At 42.0% G+C, this 18,860-nt stretch overlaps 1 protein-coding gene across 1 annotated transcript; it reads right to left on the bottom strand.

The window, feature by feature from the left end:
- LOC119698605 lies at positions 1-10,481 on the bottom strand. The gene is made up of 19 exons (XM_038130708.1): positions 10,394-10,481; positions 9,444-9,571; positions 8,635-8,778; positions 7,959-8,042; positions 7,249-7,416; positions 7,083-7,179; positions 6,769-6,992; positions 5,879-6,032; positions 5,596-5,804; positions 5,391-5,508; positions 5,039-5,244; positions 4,446-4,563; positions 3,726-3,895; positions 2,889-2,962; positions 2,678-2,805; positions 1,879-2,068; positions 1,294-1,435; positions 633-729; positions 1-65 (listed from the first exon to the last, which is right to left on the bottom strand). The coding sequence occupies exons 1-19, from the start codon at positions 10,479-10,481 to the stop codon at positions 1-3; spliced, it is 2,604 nt and encodes an 867-aa protein (XP_037986636.1).
- Between the last annotated feature and the right edge of the window lie 8,379 nt (positions 10,482-18,860).

Raw genomic sequence — 18,860 nt, 5'->3', positions numbered from 1 at the left:
CTACTCCAAAACAGATGCTTCCAACTGCAAAGCAACACAAGTTTCAGACATGATAGCCGAGCAGCCTAGGTCAGATGAACACAAAAAAGACCAAGTTTAATGCTGTAGAGGAACAGAGAAGAACAATACAAAAACTTTAGAGTTCCACCCAATATTGATTAACTGATCCTTTTCTCCATAGACTCTGATAATCTGTTTTCCTAGTGGATACCACAGAAACAATTTTACTTGTGAATCTGAGCAGCAGACTGTGCTTGCTTAGGCCACCTAACTGCGACTTCATAAAATGAAGGAGTTCTTGTTCAGTCTGTCAGAAGTTGGTGCATTCACCTGCAGGGAGAAAAGCCATACACACAAATCTGTTACCTTGCAGCAGCAGTACACTTGGTGTTCCAGTAGTGTAATTTAAGACTGACACCAACCTCTCCTTATTGTTTTTCATCCTGACAAACACTGGTCCAGATGACACTTGCCCATGTGGATGTGCATTGTGGGCTGTAAGACATTTCAGCTTTTAATTCCCTGTACAGCATAATCTATGACTAAAAGCTTGCAACCTGAGTTAGTGAGAGCACATGCCAAATTGCTGAGTAAAGACACAGGAGAGACTTCAGACATGCATGTTTTCTTACCAAATCTGTGTTTCCCAGGATTGCATCTCCTTGGACAAAAGAGGTCTAAAGGCTGTTGCTTAGTATTGCAGATCACCACACTGCAGTGGAAATACAGCTACAAGACAAGAATATTTAGATTTAGGGAAGCCTTATTTGGAATCCAAGGTGTACCGATCCCAAAGGATATGAAGGTTGTGTCAAGGTTGGGGGTGGCCTCTTCTCCCAGGCATCTAGTGACAGGACAAGGGGAAAATGGCCTCAAATTTCACTAGGAGCAGTTCAGGTTGGGTATTAGGTAAAAGTTTTTCACTGAAAAAGTGACAAAGCATTGGAACAGCCTCCTAAGAAAAGTGGTCGAGTCACTATACTTGGAAGTGTTCAAAAAATTAATAGATGTGGCACTTCACAATATTATTTATTAGGCATGATGGTCAAAGATTGGACTTGAACCTTGGAGGTCTGTTCCAACCTGAATGAGTCTATAATTTTGTTTTGTGAACTGAACAAAAGTGGATGGCCTTTTTTCATCCCTCCCAGGGTGTTATGCCTTCAAGGAGGTGTCCAGTAGCCTCAGGCAGCACTGGCCAGCGGAGCCCTTACACAGCACTGGCTGCACGCATCACCCTGGGCTCACCTGTCGGGACTGCCAACAGCTCATGATAGAACAGAGACATCTGACCTGCTCTTGCAACAGAGATGTGTCCTGGACAAAGGTGAACATCCTCACTTCAAATCTCTTGAGGTGCTGGGGAAATTTTACTCTGAGGCTGTAACTAACTTCGTGGAAGACAGTTCTGTAGGAGTCTTTGTTGTTCTCACACCTGTTTGGGAAATACATGAGCGGAAATGTATTTGATCTAAACCTTCAACCACCAAAGATGATCTTCAAACACAGCAAAGAGATGAAATACAGCAGAGCTTCCCTCTCCATTTTCCTTGGGCCATAGGGGAACGAATAGGATCTCCCCAGTTCACGATCCCTGCCTTTGCCCAAGGATTGTGTGTGTACAGTCAGGGTTGCTTCTTGCTCTTTCTTTCCAGCCAGAACTATTAGCTAGAAGCACTTCTGGCCACTCACATAACCTGCTGCCCCCAGAAGGCACAACCACTGTGCTGACACCAACACATGCCTCACAGATTAGCAGCAATTGCCTCCAAGGTGATCTCTGCCACTTGCACCTCTGCCTCTTCCCCTTTCCTCCCACCTGAGGTACAGCGCCTTGTGCTGAGCAGTTACCAAACAGAGGAGGGAAGCCTTCCTCACCCGTGTATAAGGATGTGCCATTGGGGGAGGCTGTCCTGGCTTTTGGAGTTGGTAGCCCAACAGTCATCCAGGTTTAGGTCCAGTCTTGCATCTTTAGGCTGGAGCAGTTCAACTTCAAAATACAGAGCCTCCCTCAGGTATTTTACCACAGGATATTCTGATTCCTGGTAGGGCTCTGAATAGGATTCCTCTGCAAGAGAATACTGATATTAAGAGCTTCCTTTTCATGGAGTAAGTATTCACAAACTTTCTGCTTCACTCTTTTTCACTATCATTTGTTCTGGCACATAAATACTAAAACCTGAGACAGTATACAAATGTCAAGAATTGGGGATGAAATGGCAAGAAAGCAAGATCAGCAATGAAAGCAAAAATCTCAAACATATTCCCTGGCTTTGAGGATCCAGAAATGAAACACTCCTTCTGCAAAAAGCCATTAATATTTTTATTCAAAATTGTCTCAAAGGTAGTGAGAAGGGAAAATGGATTTAAAAAAATTGTAATGGCCATTCCAGTCATCATGAGTGTTTGGTTCAGGCTTTAGTTAACTCTTTCTGCTGGCATAGGTACCACTTTAAAGCAGACAATTTATGTTGCATTTTGCAAGAGAAAAGTCCTGCAGGGGCTTAAAAAATTTTCCACTTCATCTTCTGATACATTTAAAAGTCATGTAAAGATGGTGCTGGGGAGCATTTTCTACACTGCCCCGCTTGAGCAGAGTGGATGAGTAAGATCAGTCTCAGGTCCCTTCTGGCCTCAGCCATTCAGTGATTTTATAGTGTCTAATCATAAATGTTACCTTTAAAAAGCTTCAATGAAAGAGCGAGACAGCCAGACCCTGGCTTAATACTGGGTGGTGGATTCTTCTTAGATTCATATTGAACATCAGCAGCCTGCTTGACTGCATACAAGCAGAGAAATTTCAGTCTGAGAGAAAAGATTCAGCATTAGATTTTTTACAGCCAAAACAAAATAACATGTAAAACCTTTTGTTAGGGAATGACACTTACTGGTATATGGGTATATCACTGCCAGGTCTGAAATAGAGTACCTCATTCTCATATGTCACAGTTGTGCTGTTGAACTGAAGGATGTACATCATTACAAACAGGACAGTCACATTAAAATCTGATTTGTGTTTGGCACAATATCTACATCCCTCTGCTTGATTGCCAGATTGCACTGAACAGAGTATGCTTAGAAATAGGCAGAAACTACCAGCCAAAAGCCTAAGGCCCACTGAACTAAAGCTGACCATAGGTGACAGCTATGCCATAGTCAAGAAGTTTATTAGCTTGATTATGACAGAGCACCCTAGAAAGGGAATGCATGGGTCCTGAAAAAATGAACAGCTGAGCTTATTTACTGAATCAGTGAGTAGAATGAAATGCAACAAAGCAGAAACAAACTGCATTTATGATTATCTGAGTTTAGGCATGTTCTGATTCTTTTTGTTTGTTTTCTATTTGTACAGTATTTGGTGGTATGAAGAGTACCCACTCTAGTCTTTGGCCATGGAGTCATTAGCAATACACAAAGAGCTTCTGCAAGGCTTACAAGTATATCTGATTAGCATAAACTCCCATTCAGACCCACCATGAAACAATTCAGAGGTGTCAAACTGAAGACAAGTTTCAGAAAGCACCTCTGACCTTGAAAAAATCATTTTTACTCAATAAGAAATTCTGCTCAAATGAATTTACTAAGCTCAGAAAGAGTATAGATGTACTACTGTGCTGGTTTCAGCTGTGACTTCCATGCAGCTTGAGCTCACCTCTGAACTTTTGCCAGGTCTAACAATAACCCTACCTCAATGCAGAGTAAACTTGATGTGATTAAGTCCTTACCTTTCTACTTGTTCCACAAGTGTTCACATTGAACTTGAAGGTTGCAGTCTTCTTTGTCACTAGACTGGGTTTGCACTGTCTGTCCCTCAAGACAAACAAAGCAGTGTCCAGGTCTTCACCACCTATCAGTTTGATTGCAGTAATAATCACGGTGCCATTGGGCAGGCACTCTGAAAGAGAAATATACATTTTCACACAAATCAGGATTCAACCTCCTTTTGTAGCCTAACAACAAAGATGTCCTGAATGGATTTGCTGGCAAATTCTTTTGGCAGCTCACAAGAAGCTCTCACTGTCTTCAAAAGGATATTTCTAGCCAAGATATTAAATATATTTAATACTGATGAGTTGTTAAAACTTAGTATCTAGGGTTCTAACATCTTTAGAATGACTACTTTAAATGCTGATTCTCCCCACATTCCACCAAAACCCCCCACCTCATTCAACTTTCGAAACAACAACAAAAACCCTTTAAATAGCTTCTTGATTTTGGAAGTATGTGGAGAAGTAGACTTTCCCACTTCCTTCCCCCTTTCCTGTACTAGGCAGGATAGCCACTCCAGTGTTTAATTTGACTTGCCTTGTGGCATATTAACTGTTAGGAAATCTGACAAGCAAACAGAGTACCACACAACTCTAAAACCAAGAAACATTTCAGACTGCATGGCTTAGTTTTGCAACTCAAATAGCATTAATAGCTAATCCCCAACATGCTATTACGTATTAGCTCTGAAGGTGAAAATATGCAGGAAACTGAGAAATCTCTCCTCGGAGCCAAGGTGATGTCATCCTTCAAGGTTAAGTAGAATGAAGCCTTTATTGCAGAGGTATTAAAGTCCTAGAGATGACAATCACAGGTTAAACAAGAGAATAAAGGCACACTGTTCAACTAAAGCATTCAAAAACTAGAGGGCAGGTTATCACAAGCCAAAGATAATGGTGCTTGAGCAAAGTCAAACCCACAGGATGTATTTAAACAGGATGTTTTTAATCCAGAAGCTCACACGGTCAGCTTTTTCAGTTGTTTTGCAAAAGAATGCTATACAAACTTCATTGCATGTATACTTTTCCTTAAAGATGCTCAGCCATAAAGTAAATGCATAATGTGTTTCTTTTTTTTCCCTTGCCTATTTCTGCCAACATTAACTAAGGGAAATTAAAGTTTTCTTACAAGGGCAGAAAATAATCCTCCATTATACCTTTGAAGACTGTCTTAAAGAGAAGTTTTATTTTGCTTTCAAGAAAATACTGCGTCTTGTGGACATCTCACAGCTAGAACATGCCTTTTAATTGCTACATGTTAGCAGCCTTACCTCATAGCTCACATGGGGAGAAAGGAAAGGGACAGAGATTGCCAGGTGAGTGCCATTGTCCCTCAGAATGTAATTGTACTTCTGTGCAGCCTCTTGGGTCAGGTGCCAGTCTGAGATGAAAAGTAGCCAGTTTTGGTCCACATTCCCACGAGTGATAAGGAGATGAAGGTTCCTCTCATCACAAAACCCTGTTGCACTGGGCAGTACTGCAAAACAACCAAGAGTCAGCCAGCTGCCATCAGTTTAGTGCAGCTCCCTGGGACTGGCAGCATCCCTGGCTGAAATCAGCCAGCTCACAGCCAGAGTTCACAGCCAGGTTGGTGCAGTTTTGCCCAAGTTCCACAGAGTTTACCTGCATCTTTCACAGCTGACAATGCAATTACAGGGACAACAAAGGTCTCACTTGATGGATAGGTGATGAATGTGAGTGTGACATTCAGGGTGTACGCTCTCATGTCCTCTCTCATGTACTAGGAAAATCATATTTAGACGTGAAAAATCACCAAGTGATATCATCATTTCTATACCATAGGATGATGCAGTGCCTTAGTACACACCTCTTTTTTAACACTTGGTGCATCAAGTGGCACTTGTAGTACATATGCTTGGCTTCCATTAGCATATCTGGTCCTGTGTATTAGGTAGCCATGCTGAACAGCTTCAGGTACAGCCACAACAATCCCTTCAATGGTTAAGTTCACAAGCTCAGCATCTAGGAGGAATGTTCCCACTGTAACATTCATTAGCCCTGCACTCAGATTTAAATCTGAAAAGGAACAAATAGCATTAAGCTTTTAACAGTACTAAAACCTTTGGTAAATTCAATGTTCAGCTACTTACTAGTGGTAATAGCAACTTCCACTTGTTCAAATGGTGTTTCTATTTCCTTGACGATAATTTGTTTGGTTAGTCCCCATTTGTTGTCTTCCCACTGGTGTTCCAAGAACACGTTGATGGTGTATTTTACCCCAAGCTGTCCATTGCTCACAGAAGTCTAGAATTCAAATCAGTACCCTTTAGTATGGCTTGATTTTGCATTAAAGTTATGTTGGAGCATCTCAAGGTCAGCTAAATCTACAGCCCCAACCAACTGCCCTTTTTGCTCAGGAATCCTGAACTCTTGTTCTGCTTAGATTATCTCAGAATGCTCAGAAGACTTCCTTTGGAAAATGATCTCCCATGCCCTAAGATTCAAAGCATCGGGGGACTATTTCACTGTGAATAGGGTTGCTTATGCAACCTCACCAGAAGCTTAGTTGCTACATTTGCCCAGGACGCAATTCACCCCAAGCAGCTAAATTTAGACGTGTAGTCCCAGTGCATCCCAAGAGCACATGGTCTGCTGGACTAATGGGTTATTCCCATTCTCTTAAGTGGTTTGTGTAAAATACAACAGAACCCATCAATGCTTTACAATCCAGTTAGAACCATCTCAGAGGAGTATGACATCAGGAGTAAGAGGTGAAAGCTCCACGTTAACCTCAGTAATTAATGAATCAATAGTTCTTGCAAGCACAGGTAGACAGAATCCTACACAGAAAACAAATCCTTCATAAAGTGGTGATTACAAATGCTATCTTTGGTCAAGGCTTCTGAAGTCAACAAATCCTTTGTTCTCCCTCACTCCCATCTTTCATTTGAAAGGCACAAGATGAAGAATTATTCCTCATCAGAAAACAAACATACATCCCAGAATATTGCTTGCCTGGCGCCTAATATAAGTCACCAACCTTGTAATAACCACCTTCTGCACCTATTGGAATCTTCATTGTAATTGCTGTTAACTCATTCAATAACACATATTTCCTGGAAGCCATTTCCTTGGCAGAGAGTTTGTGTAGATCCACACCAGCTTCCACAAGCACATCCTTAAAGCTAGTCATTCCAGCAGAGAGTGGTGGAACATACTTTGGAACAGTCCAGGTGATTGTTTTGTTCGTGTAGTCCACACCATCTTCAGGACAAGACATGAAAGCTGTCAGCTCACTAGTTGTGAGTCTGTCCCTGTGCATGTTGGGATTGGAGCATGGTACACACTCCTTACCTACAGGACATGCCACAGCAGTATCCACCATCAGGATCACCCACTGGTATTTGTAAAATGTACTTGATCTCAGCACAGAAAAGGTAATTCCCTCATCCTGTAAGGAAAGCATCTGGTTAGAACTGCACAGCCTGGCAGCCTGTTGGGCCAGAAGGAGCACACCAACCTCGACCAGCTGAACTTGGGCAGCAGTGTATGGCACTCGCAGCAGAACCCTGGAATCTGTGGTGTTGAGTCCATAGCCTGCACTCCAAGCATTGCTCACAAGCAGAGCCCTTTTTTCTTCTGGCTGATGAAATACTATTTGCCATATTGAGGCTTCTTCTGCCTTTGCCTACCCAGAGAAATTCATCAATAGTTTAAACATGATGTTCAAAGTAACAGGTTTATTGCATTGAATGATTTACTGTGTTGAATTGCCCAGAAGTTTTGTTGCCTTACTTTGAATTTTACTAGTGGGATATCCCTCCAGCATTCCCCACCTCATGCATACAGAAAACTTTCCATGTTAAGGCCAACAGAGAATAACTAATGGCACTAACTGCACTGCTGCAGACTCTGCACATACAGAGTCCAAAAGAAAAAAAACCTCTTCACAGTTTTTTTCAGGGCCATGGGATTTTAAAGAGGTTTTTGTTTGTTTTGTTTTTTGTTTGCTTGTTTTTTTGCCTGGGGAAGACTTGATTTCTTCCTTGGAGACACAGCCTACAACTGTCTGTACTTCTAATCTATAAAAATATACCAACACCACTTGCTACAGAAGTTCTGTTATTGTTATTTAAGTACTTTTGAAAGTACTGCGTGGTTAATGAAAAGAAAGATGGTTGTGTCAGAGGTAGCCCTGACTTTTGCTAGAAAGAAAACCTGTAGTTTTACTTCTGGAAATTCAAGAGTCCAGTCCTCAGGTTCATCTTGAACAAAGTCTTCTATAGTCTGTGGAACCTCCCTCCTGACAGAAACCTGAGGAGAAAAAACATCTGTAAGGGGTTTGCTGATAGCATTTATTTCCTTGTCTTCAACACCCTACAAGCCTTTTGCAAGGGAAACCAGAATTTCCTAGACAGAGATGCCATCATGCCTGGTGATTCACCTATAGTCTGCTTCATTGCAGCTTCTTTTTGTTTTCCACCTATCTTCTACTTTCTATTTCTACTTAAGACCAGAGATTGTTCTTGATTCTAACGTCCTCTTCCAAGAGAAGTCCATTTCCCCTTCTGCATTCCTCCCCAGCAGGGAAACTTCCTTCAGGAGGTATACATTCTCTCTTGTCTCAAATAAGAGTTATTGGGGCAACATTCAGTGAGTTCAATCTAAAAGCTTAACCTTTTAAATACGATTTTACAGCTTTATTAGCTATTACTGCTAATATAGGTCATACACAATATAAATGTATCACTTATTTCAAGATGCATATTGCGCACTCACTAACAAGCTGCTCAAGATGGGGCAGTCTGAAGGTGACAAAATTCTAGGACTATGCATTGGAAGCACAATCTAAGAGCATCTTGCAGTACCTACCTCTTTATTTCTAGCACTTTCCATAAGTACTTACCTCCATGTAGTTATTTTCACATATTATCTCTCTGGGACTCCATGGACCATAATGGCAACTTGCACTTTTCAGATGAGTTGCAGCATTGCTCATATCAGGAGTATGAGAAGCTTTGATTTGTATAGTTACTGTGAACACATCTTTCTGCATGGGCAAATGGAACATTTGCTTGTTAGACTGTTTTCCCTAGCTGGGTACCACCTATCCTTGTGACCTTAAATTAAATTACAAAACACACCCACCAGCCTCTGCACAGAAGAGCAACTCCATACTGAAGCACTATCACTTTCAGCTTCATTAACTGCACAAGATATATGCACATAAGTGTATAGCTACACAGCAACATAAATATTTTGGGCAGCAGGTTTTGCACAGCCCCAGAATTGGACAATAAGAAAACAAACAAACCTAAGAGATAGCTGATTTTGTGTTTTATGACATAGTAGCAGTGAGCCAGCAAGCAAAGTTTTAGTTTTTACTGTGACATGTCTCAAGACACTTAATGTTGTTAGGGCAGAGTGCAACACAGCTGCCGGATGCAATTCCCTATTGTAATCCACAAGAAAATAGATGCTCTTTAAGGACACATGTGATATACTTCATGTGTTCATCTGTAGGGCCTCCAAATGGCAGTACCATGGAATGCTCTCAGACCTCTGGATACATTTGAAGAAAATTATATTATTCTCTGCTAACAGATACTCAACACATTCTGACACCTCAGTTAATGCCCATTAATAATTCAGTAATTTCTCACATAAAGTTAGTGTACAAGAGCACTGTAGTCAAAGTGTCTGTAACAGGCTTACCTCTAAGTGAGAATGGCAGCTCAGGGCAGAAGCACAGAGCTGAATGCCCCTCCAGGTGGTGTAAGTTACTGTATAGCCACACTGTGCTGCCATGGCCTCATCAAGCTCCCAGGCTGTGCCAGACTGATCTACAGGCAAATAGAGAGCAAAGAACTGTATTAGCAAGTGTAACCCCTGCTCTGCTAACTCCTTGAGAAACCTGCTCTGGCATAAGAGTGTTTTTGATTATGAGTGAAGATGTCTGAACAAAGAACACATTTTCAGTTGGTTTTGACGCAAAACCCACTTTTAGAAAAACGGATGGCATGGAAAGCTTTTTCAAGGTCAAATTTACATTTATACATATAATCTTAAAGCAGGTGTTTATATCCCAAAAGTATTGTCACTGTGCCCTTCCAGGGCATTCTGTGATGCTTTTCACAGAAATGTACCACTTGCTGACTACTAAGTCCCTAGCTAGAGGGCTCAACTAATTTTTCTTAAACTTCATTAAGTATACGCCTCCACCAAGCTGAAGCCACTAGTACAAAAATAATGTTGTGCCAGCTTCAGCTAGTAAATTTTCAGAACAGTATGTGTTGTTACTAAAAAAAAATAAAATTCTTCTCACAAAGAAAATCCATGAGATTTTTTGCGAGATACAGCTTTAACATGCCTAGAAACTACCATGTGCATTTCAATTTGAGCCCAAAATCAAGTCTGATCATGGCTAAACTATCAAAAAAACAAGTCAACAATATAGATTACTCAGAAATCAAGGCAGCAATTGGGTTTACTTACAATGAGATCCAGCCTACTAAGCTCTATATTAGTAGAATAATCTAGTATTATATCTAGGTAATTCTAGTATATAAAGTATCAAGGGAATTCTAGTGTTACAAGCACCTCAGAAAATTTTAAACATTTCACCATATGCAATTCTCTCACCAAATTCTTCTACATCAACTTACCAACAACAAAAAGAGATAAGTATTTGTCTTCAAAGTATTCTGCACTCAGTGTTATCCTCAGAAGGCTCCCCAAGCATTCTGAACTCATGGGTCCTGTGTTGGATGTATTGAAAAGCTGGTAAGATGGGAATTCAAAATAAGATACAAATAAATCTGCTATTTCCCAGATTGCTTTATAAAGTCAGTGTTGTGACAGTCATACATCTCTGGTCAGGAGAGGTGAGAGGTTGTGTTTATACTGGCAGTAATTCCAGGAGAAAAGCTAGCTCCAAAATTAGTATCCTGTTAGTAATGGTGTTTGATGATTTGGCAATGCTGCCCGCAACAGCCGGTCATGGAAATAGGATTTTGGGACATGGTCATAAAGGTACTGCATTGGCTGCCCCAACCTGAACACCTTAGATGAAATAAAACAGAATGTCAAAGTCACACATGTCCTGAAAATAGAAAAAAACCCCAACCTCTAAACCAAAAAAATCCCAACCAACAAAACCTTACAAACCAACCACAAAATAACCAGAAACTTCCACCTGTACCTCTTTATTCATAAGGGCCAAAAGCCAGTTTGGGTGGAGAGCAGCCACATAAGCTGTGTCCTTCCATGAGCCTACCTTGGTCACTTGCCCAAGTACCAGTACCAGAAGCCAGCTGGCTCATACTGGGAAAGGACCACACAGGAACAGAGAAAATGGCTTGAGAAGCTCCAGTCCCAAGCTATCACCACAGCATAAACTAGGCCATGGCTCCCAAACCTCTTCCAGGCAGGAGGCAGGTACACACTGTCTTAAGTGCAGGACTAGAGACCAGAGAAGGTTTCTCATTTGACATGCACATCTAATAAATGAGGATTTGTTGCTTCAACAGGAGTTTCTATGGCATCATGAGCTATCACCAGCTAGACCTTTTACAATAATGGTGCATTTTAGGAGAGGATTCTTTTTCCTTGAGACTTCAGCACCATAGGCTGAAATTTACTAGTGATGCAATTGCCACGTCAGAGATGGTCACACTAAGGAGCAGCAGACAGATGCTGGTGAACACGACCCTGTTACACCCACAATCCAAGCTATCAGCTGGATTCAGTGCAGAAGCTACATAATTACCCCAAGCTGGATAAAACCTTCTCCAGTTTCTATTTACTTTGATCTTTGGGGATGGCCAATGTGTTTTATACAGCACCCACAGTGAGTAGGGTAGACAGTCCTAGAAACAGTTCTCTGCATCTGCTGCTCCAGGACCAGCTCTGTTTTGTAAGGAAAGACTTTTGGCTAAGAAAACGGTTTCCTCTGAGACGAATCACAGCTATCTTTATAATATTTTATCTTGATTTTGTCTGGGATAGAGTTCATTTTCTTCCTAGTAGCTGGTACAGAGCTGTATTTTGGGTTCAGTGCAAGAATTATGCTGATAACACACCAAAGTTTTGGTTGCTGCTGAGCAGTGCTTAGCACCAAGCCAAAGACCTTTTAAAGGGCTCGTGCTGTGTCAGGGAGGAGGTACACAAGAAGCCAGGAGGTAGCACTGTCAGGACAACTGATCTGAACTGACTAAATGTATATTCTATACAATAGACTGCCATGACCTTTCTATACAATAGACTATCATGACCTATATATAAACTGGGGGCAATTGGCTGGAGGCACCAATCACTGCTCAGGGACAGACTGGACATCAGTTGTAATCAGCAATTGTTGTGCATCACAATTTTTTCTTAGGTTTTATAATGTTAAAAATTAAAATTATGATTATAGTTAATATTGTCATATTTTACTTGGTTCCAATTATTAAAATACTGTTTTCAATCCACAAGGCTTTTCCTGAGTTCTCCTGGGGTGGGAGGGGACTAGGAATGAGCAAACAGCTGCCTGGTACACAGCTAGGTTAAACTATGATAAAAGACCTTACATACTATATGGAGACTAACAACAACTACACTCAAAAGAACAAAAATAAATTCCTTTTTAATTCATCAGTGCTTGTTACCAGAGCGAGGGAAGGTAGAAACATTTGCTTAGTATAGTGACACATGAAACTAAAGAATGTAGTTTCCAGCAAATCCTTGTACATTTAAAGCTTCACAGAAGAACATGCAAGTAAGGCTGCCACAAGAGCTTCAGACTCTTCTGAAACACACACATAAGCCTAGATAACACCTATGGAGAAGCCTGCAAACTGATGTGAAATCACTTCGTAGCAGCATTACCTGGTGTCTCTTGAGTCCATACCCCAGAGAAAAATATCACCATTAGTAACAACCTGTAAGAGAAGACAGGGATTAGCAGCAGTTTCAGCTGTGACAAGTTGATAACAAATTTCTTGCTCAGAAAGTTCTCCTCAGAATATTAAATTCGCTTTAAGTTTAGGCCAAGAGTTCTAGACTAGGTAATTGGAAAAATGAATTTTCCTTAGTCATCACTAGAAAATTAGGGAAGATAAACCAGAAGAGTTAATACATTTAATGGCTTAAGTAAGATCACTTATGTTTAGTAGCTACAGAGTTCTCACCTCTGCACCAAGCTCAGCTTCATTGTTCATTTGCTCAGCCCCTATGTGTGGGGGCTTTATAGCACCACACCAAAAAAAAACCCAAAAAAACCTCCTTCCTCAGTTTTATATAAAAATGAAAGCCTTTGTGGGTTTTCAGTCTTAGGTTAAATAGAAAGGCTGCCACATTTATATTGATGAGACCCTTTTTCAGCTGTTTATCCTCCTAATTATGAACCTGTAATTCACATCACCTGATTATTTGGTTTACTGATTAAATCTGCTCCTACTTGGTTCACAGGTCTCTCTATTTTTATGTCTGTCAGCGCCTAAGTATCAGGTTCTCAAGACTAATTTGGTTAGAGCAGGTTGCTAATAATGCCCAAATTGTGGGTTTGGTTCTCCTATGGGCCATTCACCTAAGAGTTGGACTTGATGATCTTTGTGGTGCCCTTCCTACTCAGAGTTATTCTGTGATCTTGTGAAAGTGGTGCTGCTCTGATAAAGCATGAGTGGTCCATCATTTTGCAGCTACTGTGCTCTTGTGTGGTGGGTTGACCTTGGCTGGATGCCAAGTGTCCTCCTCAGCTAGACAGGGGAGAGAAAATATAAGGAAAGGCTTGTGGACTGAGGTAAGGACAGGGAGAGATCAGTCACCAGTGACTATCTTGGGAAAAAAATTGACTTGGGGAAATTAGTGTAGTTTACTGCCAATCAAATCAATGTACGATAAAAAATAAAAACTAGATCTTAAAAGTACTTTCCCCTTACCCATGCCTTTTTTCTCCACTCTTCTTCCAAATTTACTCCCTCTTCCCCACCAGCAGCACAGGACAACAGACAATGGTGGCTGTGGCCACCCCTTCCTCCTCAGGGGAGGACTAAGAATCCCAGAATCACCAGGTGGGAAGGGACCTTCAAGATCATTGAGCCCAACCCAGCCATAACACCTCGACTAAGCCATGGCAACAAGTACCACATCCAGTCTTTTTTTTAAATGCATCCAGACATGGTGACTCCACCACCTCCCTGGGCAAATCACTCCAGTACTTTATCACTCTTTCTGTAAAAACTTTTCCCTAACCAAATTTCCCGTGGCACAGTTTAAGACTGTGTCCTCTGGTTCTGTCAGTTGCTGCCTAGAGAAAGAGACCAACCCCCACCTGACTACAACCACCTTTCAGGAAGTTGTAGAGAGTGATAAGGTCACCCCTGAGTCTCCTTTTCTCCAGGCTAAACACCCCAGCTCCCTCAGTCGTTCCTCACAGGGCTTGTGTTCCAAGCCCCTCACCAGCCTTGTTGCCCTTCTCTCGATGCACTCAAGCATCTCAATGTCCTTCCTAAACTGGACTCCTCACAATCTTCCCCCCCTGCTCCAGTGTCCCTCCCATAGAAAACTATCCTACATGAACTTTTCCGATGTGAGTCCTTCCCATAGGTTGCAGTTCTTTGCAAACAGCTCCAATGTGATGCCTCCCATGAGATGCAGTCCTTCAGGAAGAAACTGTCCCCCACAGTGACACAAGTCCTGCCAGCAAACCTGCTCCAGCATGGGCTCCTCTCTCCACGGGCCACAGGTCCTGCCAGGAGTCTGCTCCAGCAGGGGCTTCCCACAGGGTCACAGCTTCCTTCAGACACCCACCAGCTCTGGTGGGATCCTCCTGCAGGTGGATCTATGTGATCCCAAGGATCTCCAGGGGCACAGCTGCCTCACCATGGGCTGCACCAGGGACTGCAGGGGAATCTCTGCTCTGGCACCTGGAGCACCTCCTGCCCCTCCAGCACTGACCTTGGGTCTGCAGGGCTGTTGCTCTCACATGTTCACTCCTCTTTCCTGGCTGCAGTGGCATAGGGCTTTCTTTCCCCTTCTTAACTCTGTTATCCTAGAGATGCTGTCATCATCCCTGATGTGCTTGGCCTTGGCCAGCACATGTGTCCTGGAACTGGCTGGAACTGGATGTTGGAAATGAGGGAAGCTTCTGGCAACTTCTCACAGAAGCCTCCCTTGTAGTCCCTATGCTATGAAAAGGTTGCTACCCAAAGCCAATTCTTCCTGTCTCCTCTGTGGAGGATTTTGCATAGCCTTCCCTGGCCAGCTGAAGTCTGCCAGAAGCAAATGTATGAAATGCAGTTTTAAGGCAATTGGGTTAACAAAATAGGAAGAAACTGTTGACCTCTAAAACAAGAGGTCAAAACCAACAGTAAAAGGGAACATAGCTAGAGGGTGATGGGTGTCACAAACTAAATGAATAAACTATCTTATTGGGGGATGTGTAGAACACCTAGAGCAGAAGTGATCCTCAAATTTGGAGAAAAATTAACCCAACAGAGAAATTAATCTGAGCAGAAACAGATCTGAGAAAAGGACCATGCCTTTGCTGCATGTTGAAGACAGAGAAGTTACACCTTGAGCCTTGAGTCCGGGTGAGTGACAGTATCCCGCCATGTGAGCAGGAGTGCACTGTGGTGACTTGATGTGACCAGGTGAGTGATGTGTGTGAGCAGGATGCTCCTGGCGCCGCTGAGCTGAGCTGCTGATGCTCGGAGCATGGCCAGGTCACATAGTGAGCAGAGGGGTTACTGTGGTGTCTGCTCACGTTGTCTGTAAGTGCTGAGCACTCCTGGTGCTCAGCAGTGTTTCCTTCGGAGTGCTCAGAATTGTCTGCATCCCTCTCTCACTGCGTTTCGGATCGGAATGAACCTTATACTGGGGACACTCCTGTCCTAGGCTTATGCCTGTGGACATTCGGGGTTTGCTCCTCCCTTTGCTGATGAGAAGGCTGCAGGAGCTGCAGAGCTGGAGGATTTATTTGTAATTAAGCCCGATGTCCTGGAGAGGGAGCCGGAGGATCGCCCGGCTGCTCCCTCCGCTCCCGGCACCTCCCCGGGAGCGCAGCCCGGGAGGCGGGCGCTGCTCAGGGTCCGCTCTTGATCCTAGCAAAGATTGGACAGGATCGTTTCAAACTAGCGTGGTTTTGTGCTGCTGTCACGGGTATCCTCACTGAACCTCTCCCACATCTTCCAAGAGTATAATAAAAATTAATTGAATGTGATACCTAAAGTTTCCCGTGCTCCAGAAACAAATGTTATTCCCAACTGGTTTGTGTTGCAGTTGTTTCCTTCTGAAATTCCCTATGTGATAGATTTTTAACTTTAGAAGGTGTTTTCCTCAGAAGCACTATCTACCAAGTATATAATATAAATAATGAGTTCCAATAATAAATAAGCCCGTGACCAGGCAGTCAGGTCTTAAATATTGGACAGTATGACCCTGTTTATAATTGTTAGAGCTGAGACCATTTGACTTATGGATTTATTTCACTGCACAGTGTGCTTTTACAATATTATGGAAGGGTTATTCTATTTTTCCCAAACTTGATCTTAGGTACCAGCAAGGAACACCTGAGATTTTATCTAGTTTGCATGAACTCCACTGGACATTTGAAGATCAGCACTGTTGACAAGCACATCACAAGTCATGGTAACCTTGGCTCAGGGCAGTGTCCAGGTTGCTTGGTTCCAGCCAGGTTTCCTTTAATTCTTCAACCTGCCTTCAATTCTTCAATTCTTCACATGTAGGCTGAGGTTATAGGGCAAAATGGCATTCTAGAGGTGTCTTATTCACTCCTTGCAGTTTAAACAGTATCACAATAACTAACAACCATTTACCAGAATGGAAGAAGACTTGCAGTAGGTCTGCTACAGCACAACCTTATTCATGTGTTCCTGAAAACATCATGCAAGCTAGTTTATCCACACGGTCACTCTCAGTCACTCTTTTTTTTTTTTTTTTTTTTTTTTTTAACTCATCAACTGTAGATTAATTTCTGCACACTTTTATGTTTCTGAGTTGTGGAAGAAAGCAAGAAGTCTTGTCTGTCACAGTTTTAACTGCTAAAGATCAAGAGAAATCTGGAAGGCTTTACTCAAACTGTATGGTCAAAATGTCCAGTATAACAGAAAAGGCCTTTTGGCCTTTTGGCCTTTCAGTCTGCATCAGGACAAGAAGAGGGAGAAAGGATGTGGTGTTATGCACACTCTCAATGCTAACAACTATGTACAGCATACATCTCTCAATGCTAACAACTATGTACTATCTTAAAATTACCAGCCTTTCAGCTGATAACTGGCAGCTCTCCCACAGCAAGCAGGTGAGCAAGAAGGAAAAAAGCTGGTCCATACCGTTTGGCTGTTAAATAGACCTTCAAAGTTATTCTAACTGCATGCAAAAATGCACACTAAATTAACACCAAAGATGATTCTGTGTTAATAGGAATAGTAAAAGTGAGAGGTCTTTTGCAATCTCACCCTTATAAAGTGACCCTTGTAAAATGTGCACCAGGAAACACATCACTCATTTTCTTCATAGGGTTGCAATGCAAAATAATATATTCAAACTACTACTCCATCTGTCTCTCTCTAACTCCTCCTCCCACAATTCTGTTCCTAGACATTGTGTTTATGTGCTAGCCATTTAAATGTTTTCCATGTAAAAAAAATGGGGAGACAGAAAACACACAGTTCATGTGCAAGCAAAATCTCTAAGAGCAGACACATTAGATAGACTCAGGCCATTAACTAAAACTCAGCAACTTATGCTGGGCTGTCTCTGCTGCAAGATATGCCTCCTCTGGGGATACAAATTATTTCATAAATCATCACTGACTTGATTTGCAGTGAAGCATAGTCCTGCTGTGGGAGTGCAGTAGTTCTAAGACCTCAGAGAGTCAGGAAAGTGCCTGTGTCAGAGTTATGAGTGGTTTTCTTAGAGCTCCCCTGTAGCCCAGGGCAATAGGTGTGATGATTGACAGAATTTAAAAGGACAGTGGTTCTGAGTTAAAGCTTTAGAAGGCAGGCTATGGCAGTCCTTTCTTCTCTGAACAGGGAACAGCAGGACCTTTGAAGCAAGCTTCCTCCCAGGAGTGTTGGTCACGACCATATAGTTCACACAAAGCACACATGAAGCCATGGCATCACCCCTCCTCCTTCCGACTCGTGCTTTCTTCCCCTCCAACATGGAGCAGTGGATGCCCTCCCCAGAGCCAGCACCATAACCTAAGTCATGTACAATGAGAACACGAGTTCTCAATGTTTGTCTGCATCAATAAAACTGAGGCAAATTAAGCCAAGGAGTTATACCAGGAAGTAATTTGGCCCTTGAAGCCTAGATGGTATTTGAGAATAGGAATTTATGTGTGGAGGAAAGCAGTGTGTAGAAATGCCTGGAACCAAATGCAAAGCAATTTAGATTACTGTGATAGCACAAAAGCGCTTTGTGTAGACGATTTAAGACATCTGCCCATGGTCCAGACATCTGTGTGCAATGAATACCAGTTCTGAGCTAGCTCTTTATTTATCATTCAGTAATGTCCATTAATAATTGCTGCCCCCACACAACCCTCTCTTTGTCTATATGTAGTTATATATGGTTACTTGATGAGTGTAATAAACAAGGAAAGAATGACTCGTTCTTAAATTGAAAATACAATCTATGATCTAGTTCCATTTCAAATATAGACAAACACATTTTACTCTTCCCTCCCATTCTCTCTCTTTGTCTATATTTAAAGATGCTATTGCACATTTATATCCCTCAAAGTAATGGACACATAAAGTAGCTCCTGTCATACAGATGGGTCACACAGAGAGAATCTTTTAGTATTTTTAGCTCATCTTCAATCCTCCTCCTCTTCAGACAGATTTCCTTGGTGACTATCAATACCTCTCTGGATTTATACTCATATTTCACTGATTTGGAAACTTGTCTTTATTTATGTAGAGTCTTGGAGACCTTGTAATATCTTTTAGTTCTCTAGTAAGTCTTTGGTGCTGTAAGAAAGTAGAAAATTTTCTCTGGTGCGCAACCATACACCACTACTAGTTAGACTTTGTAGCAACAGAGACAGAGTGAAAATAGTGTGTAATTATCTGCAAATAAACAGATTTGATCCATCTGTTCCAGTAATTCCATTTCTTCTTAGCA

Source organism: Motacilla alba, chromosome 3 (genome assembly GCF_015832195.1).
Source record: "Motacilla alba alba isolate MOTALB_02 chromosome 3, Motacilla_alba_V1.0_pri, whole genome shotgun sequence".
NCBI lineage: Eukaryota > Metazoa > Chordata > Aves > Passeriformes > Motacillidae > Motacilla > Motacilla alba.
Note: the sequence above shows the minus strand (reverse complement) of the source record. Positions and strands in the feature narration are given on the sequence as shown.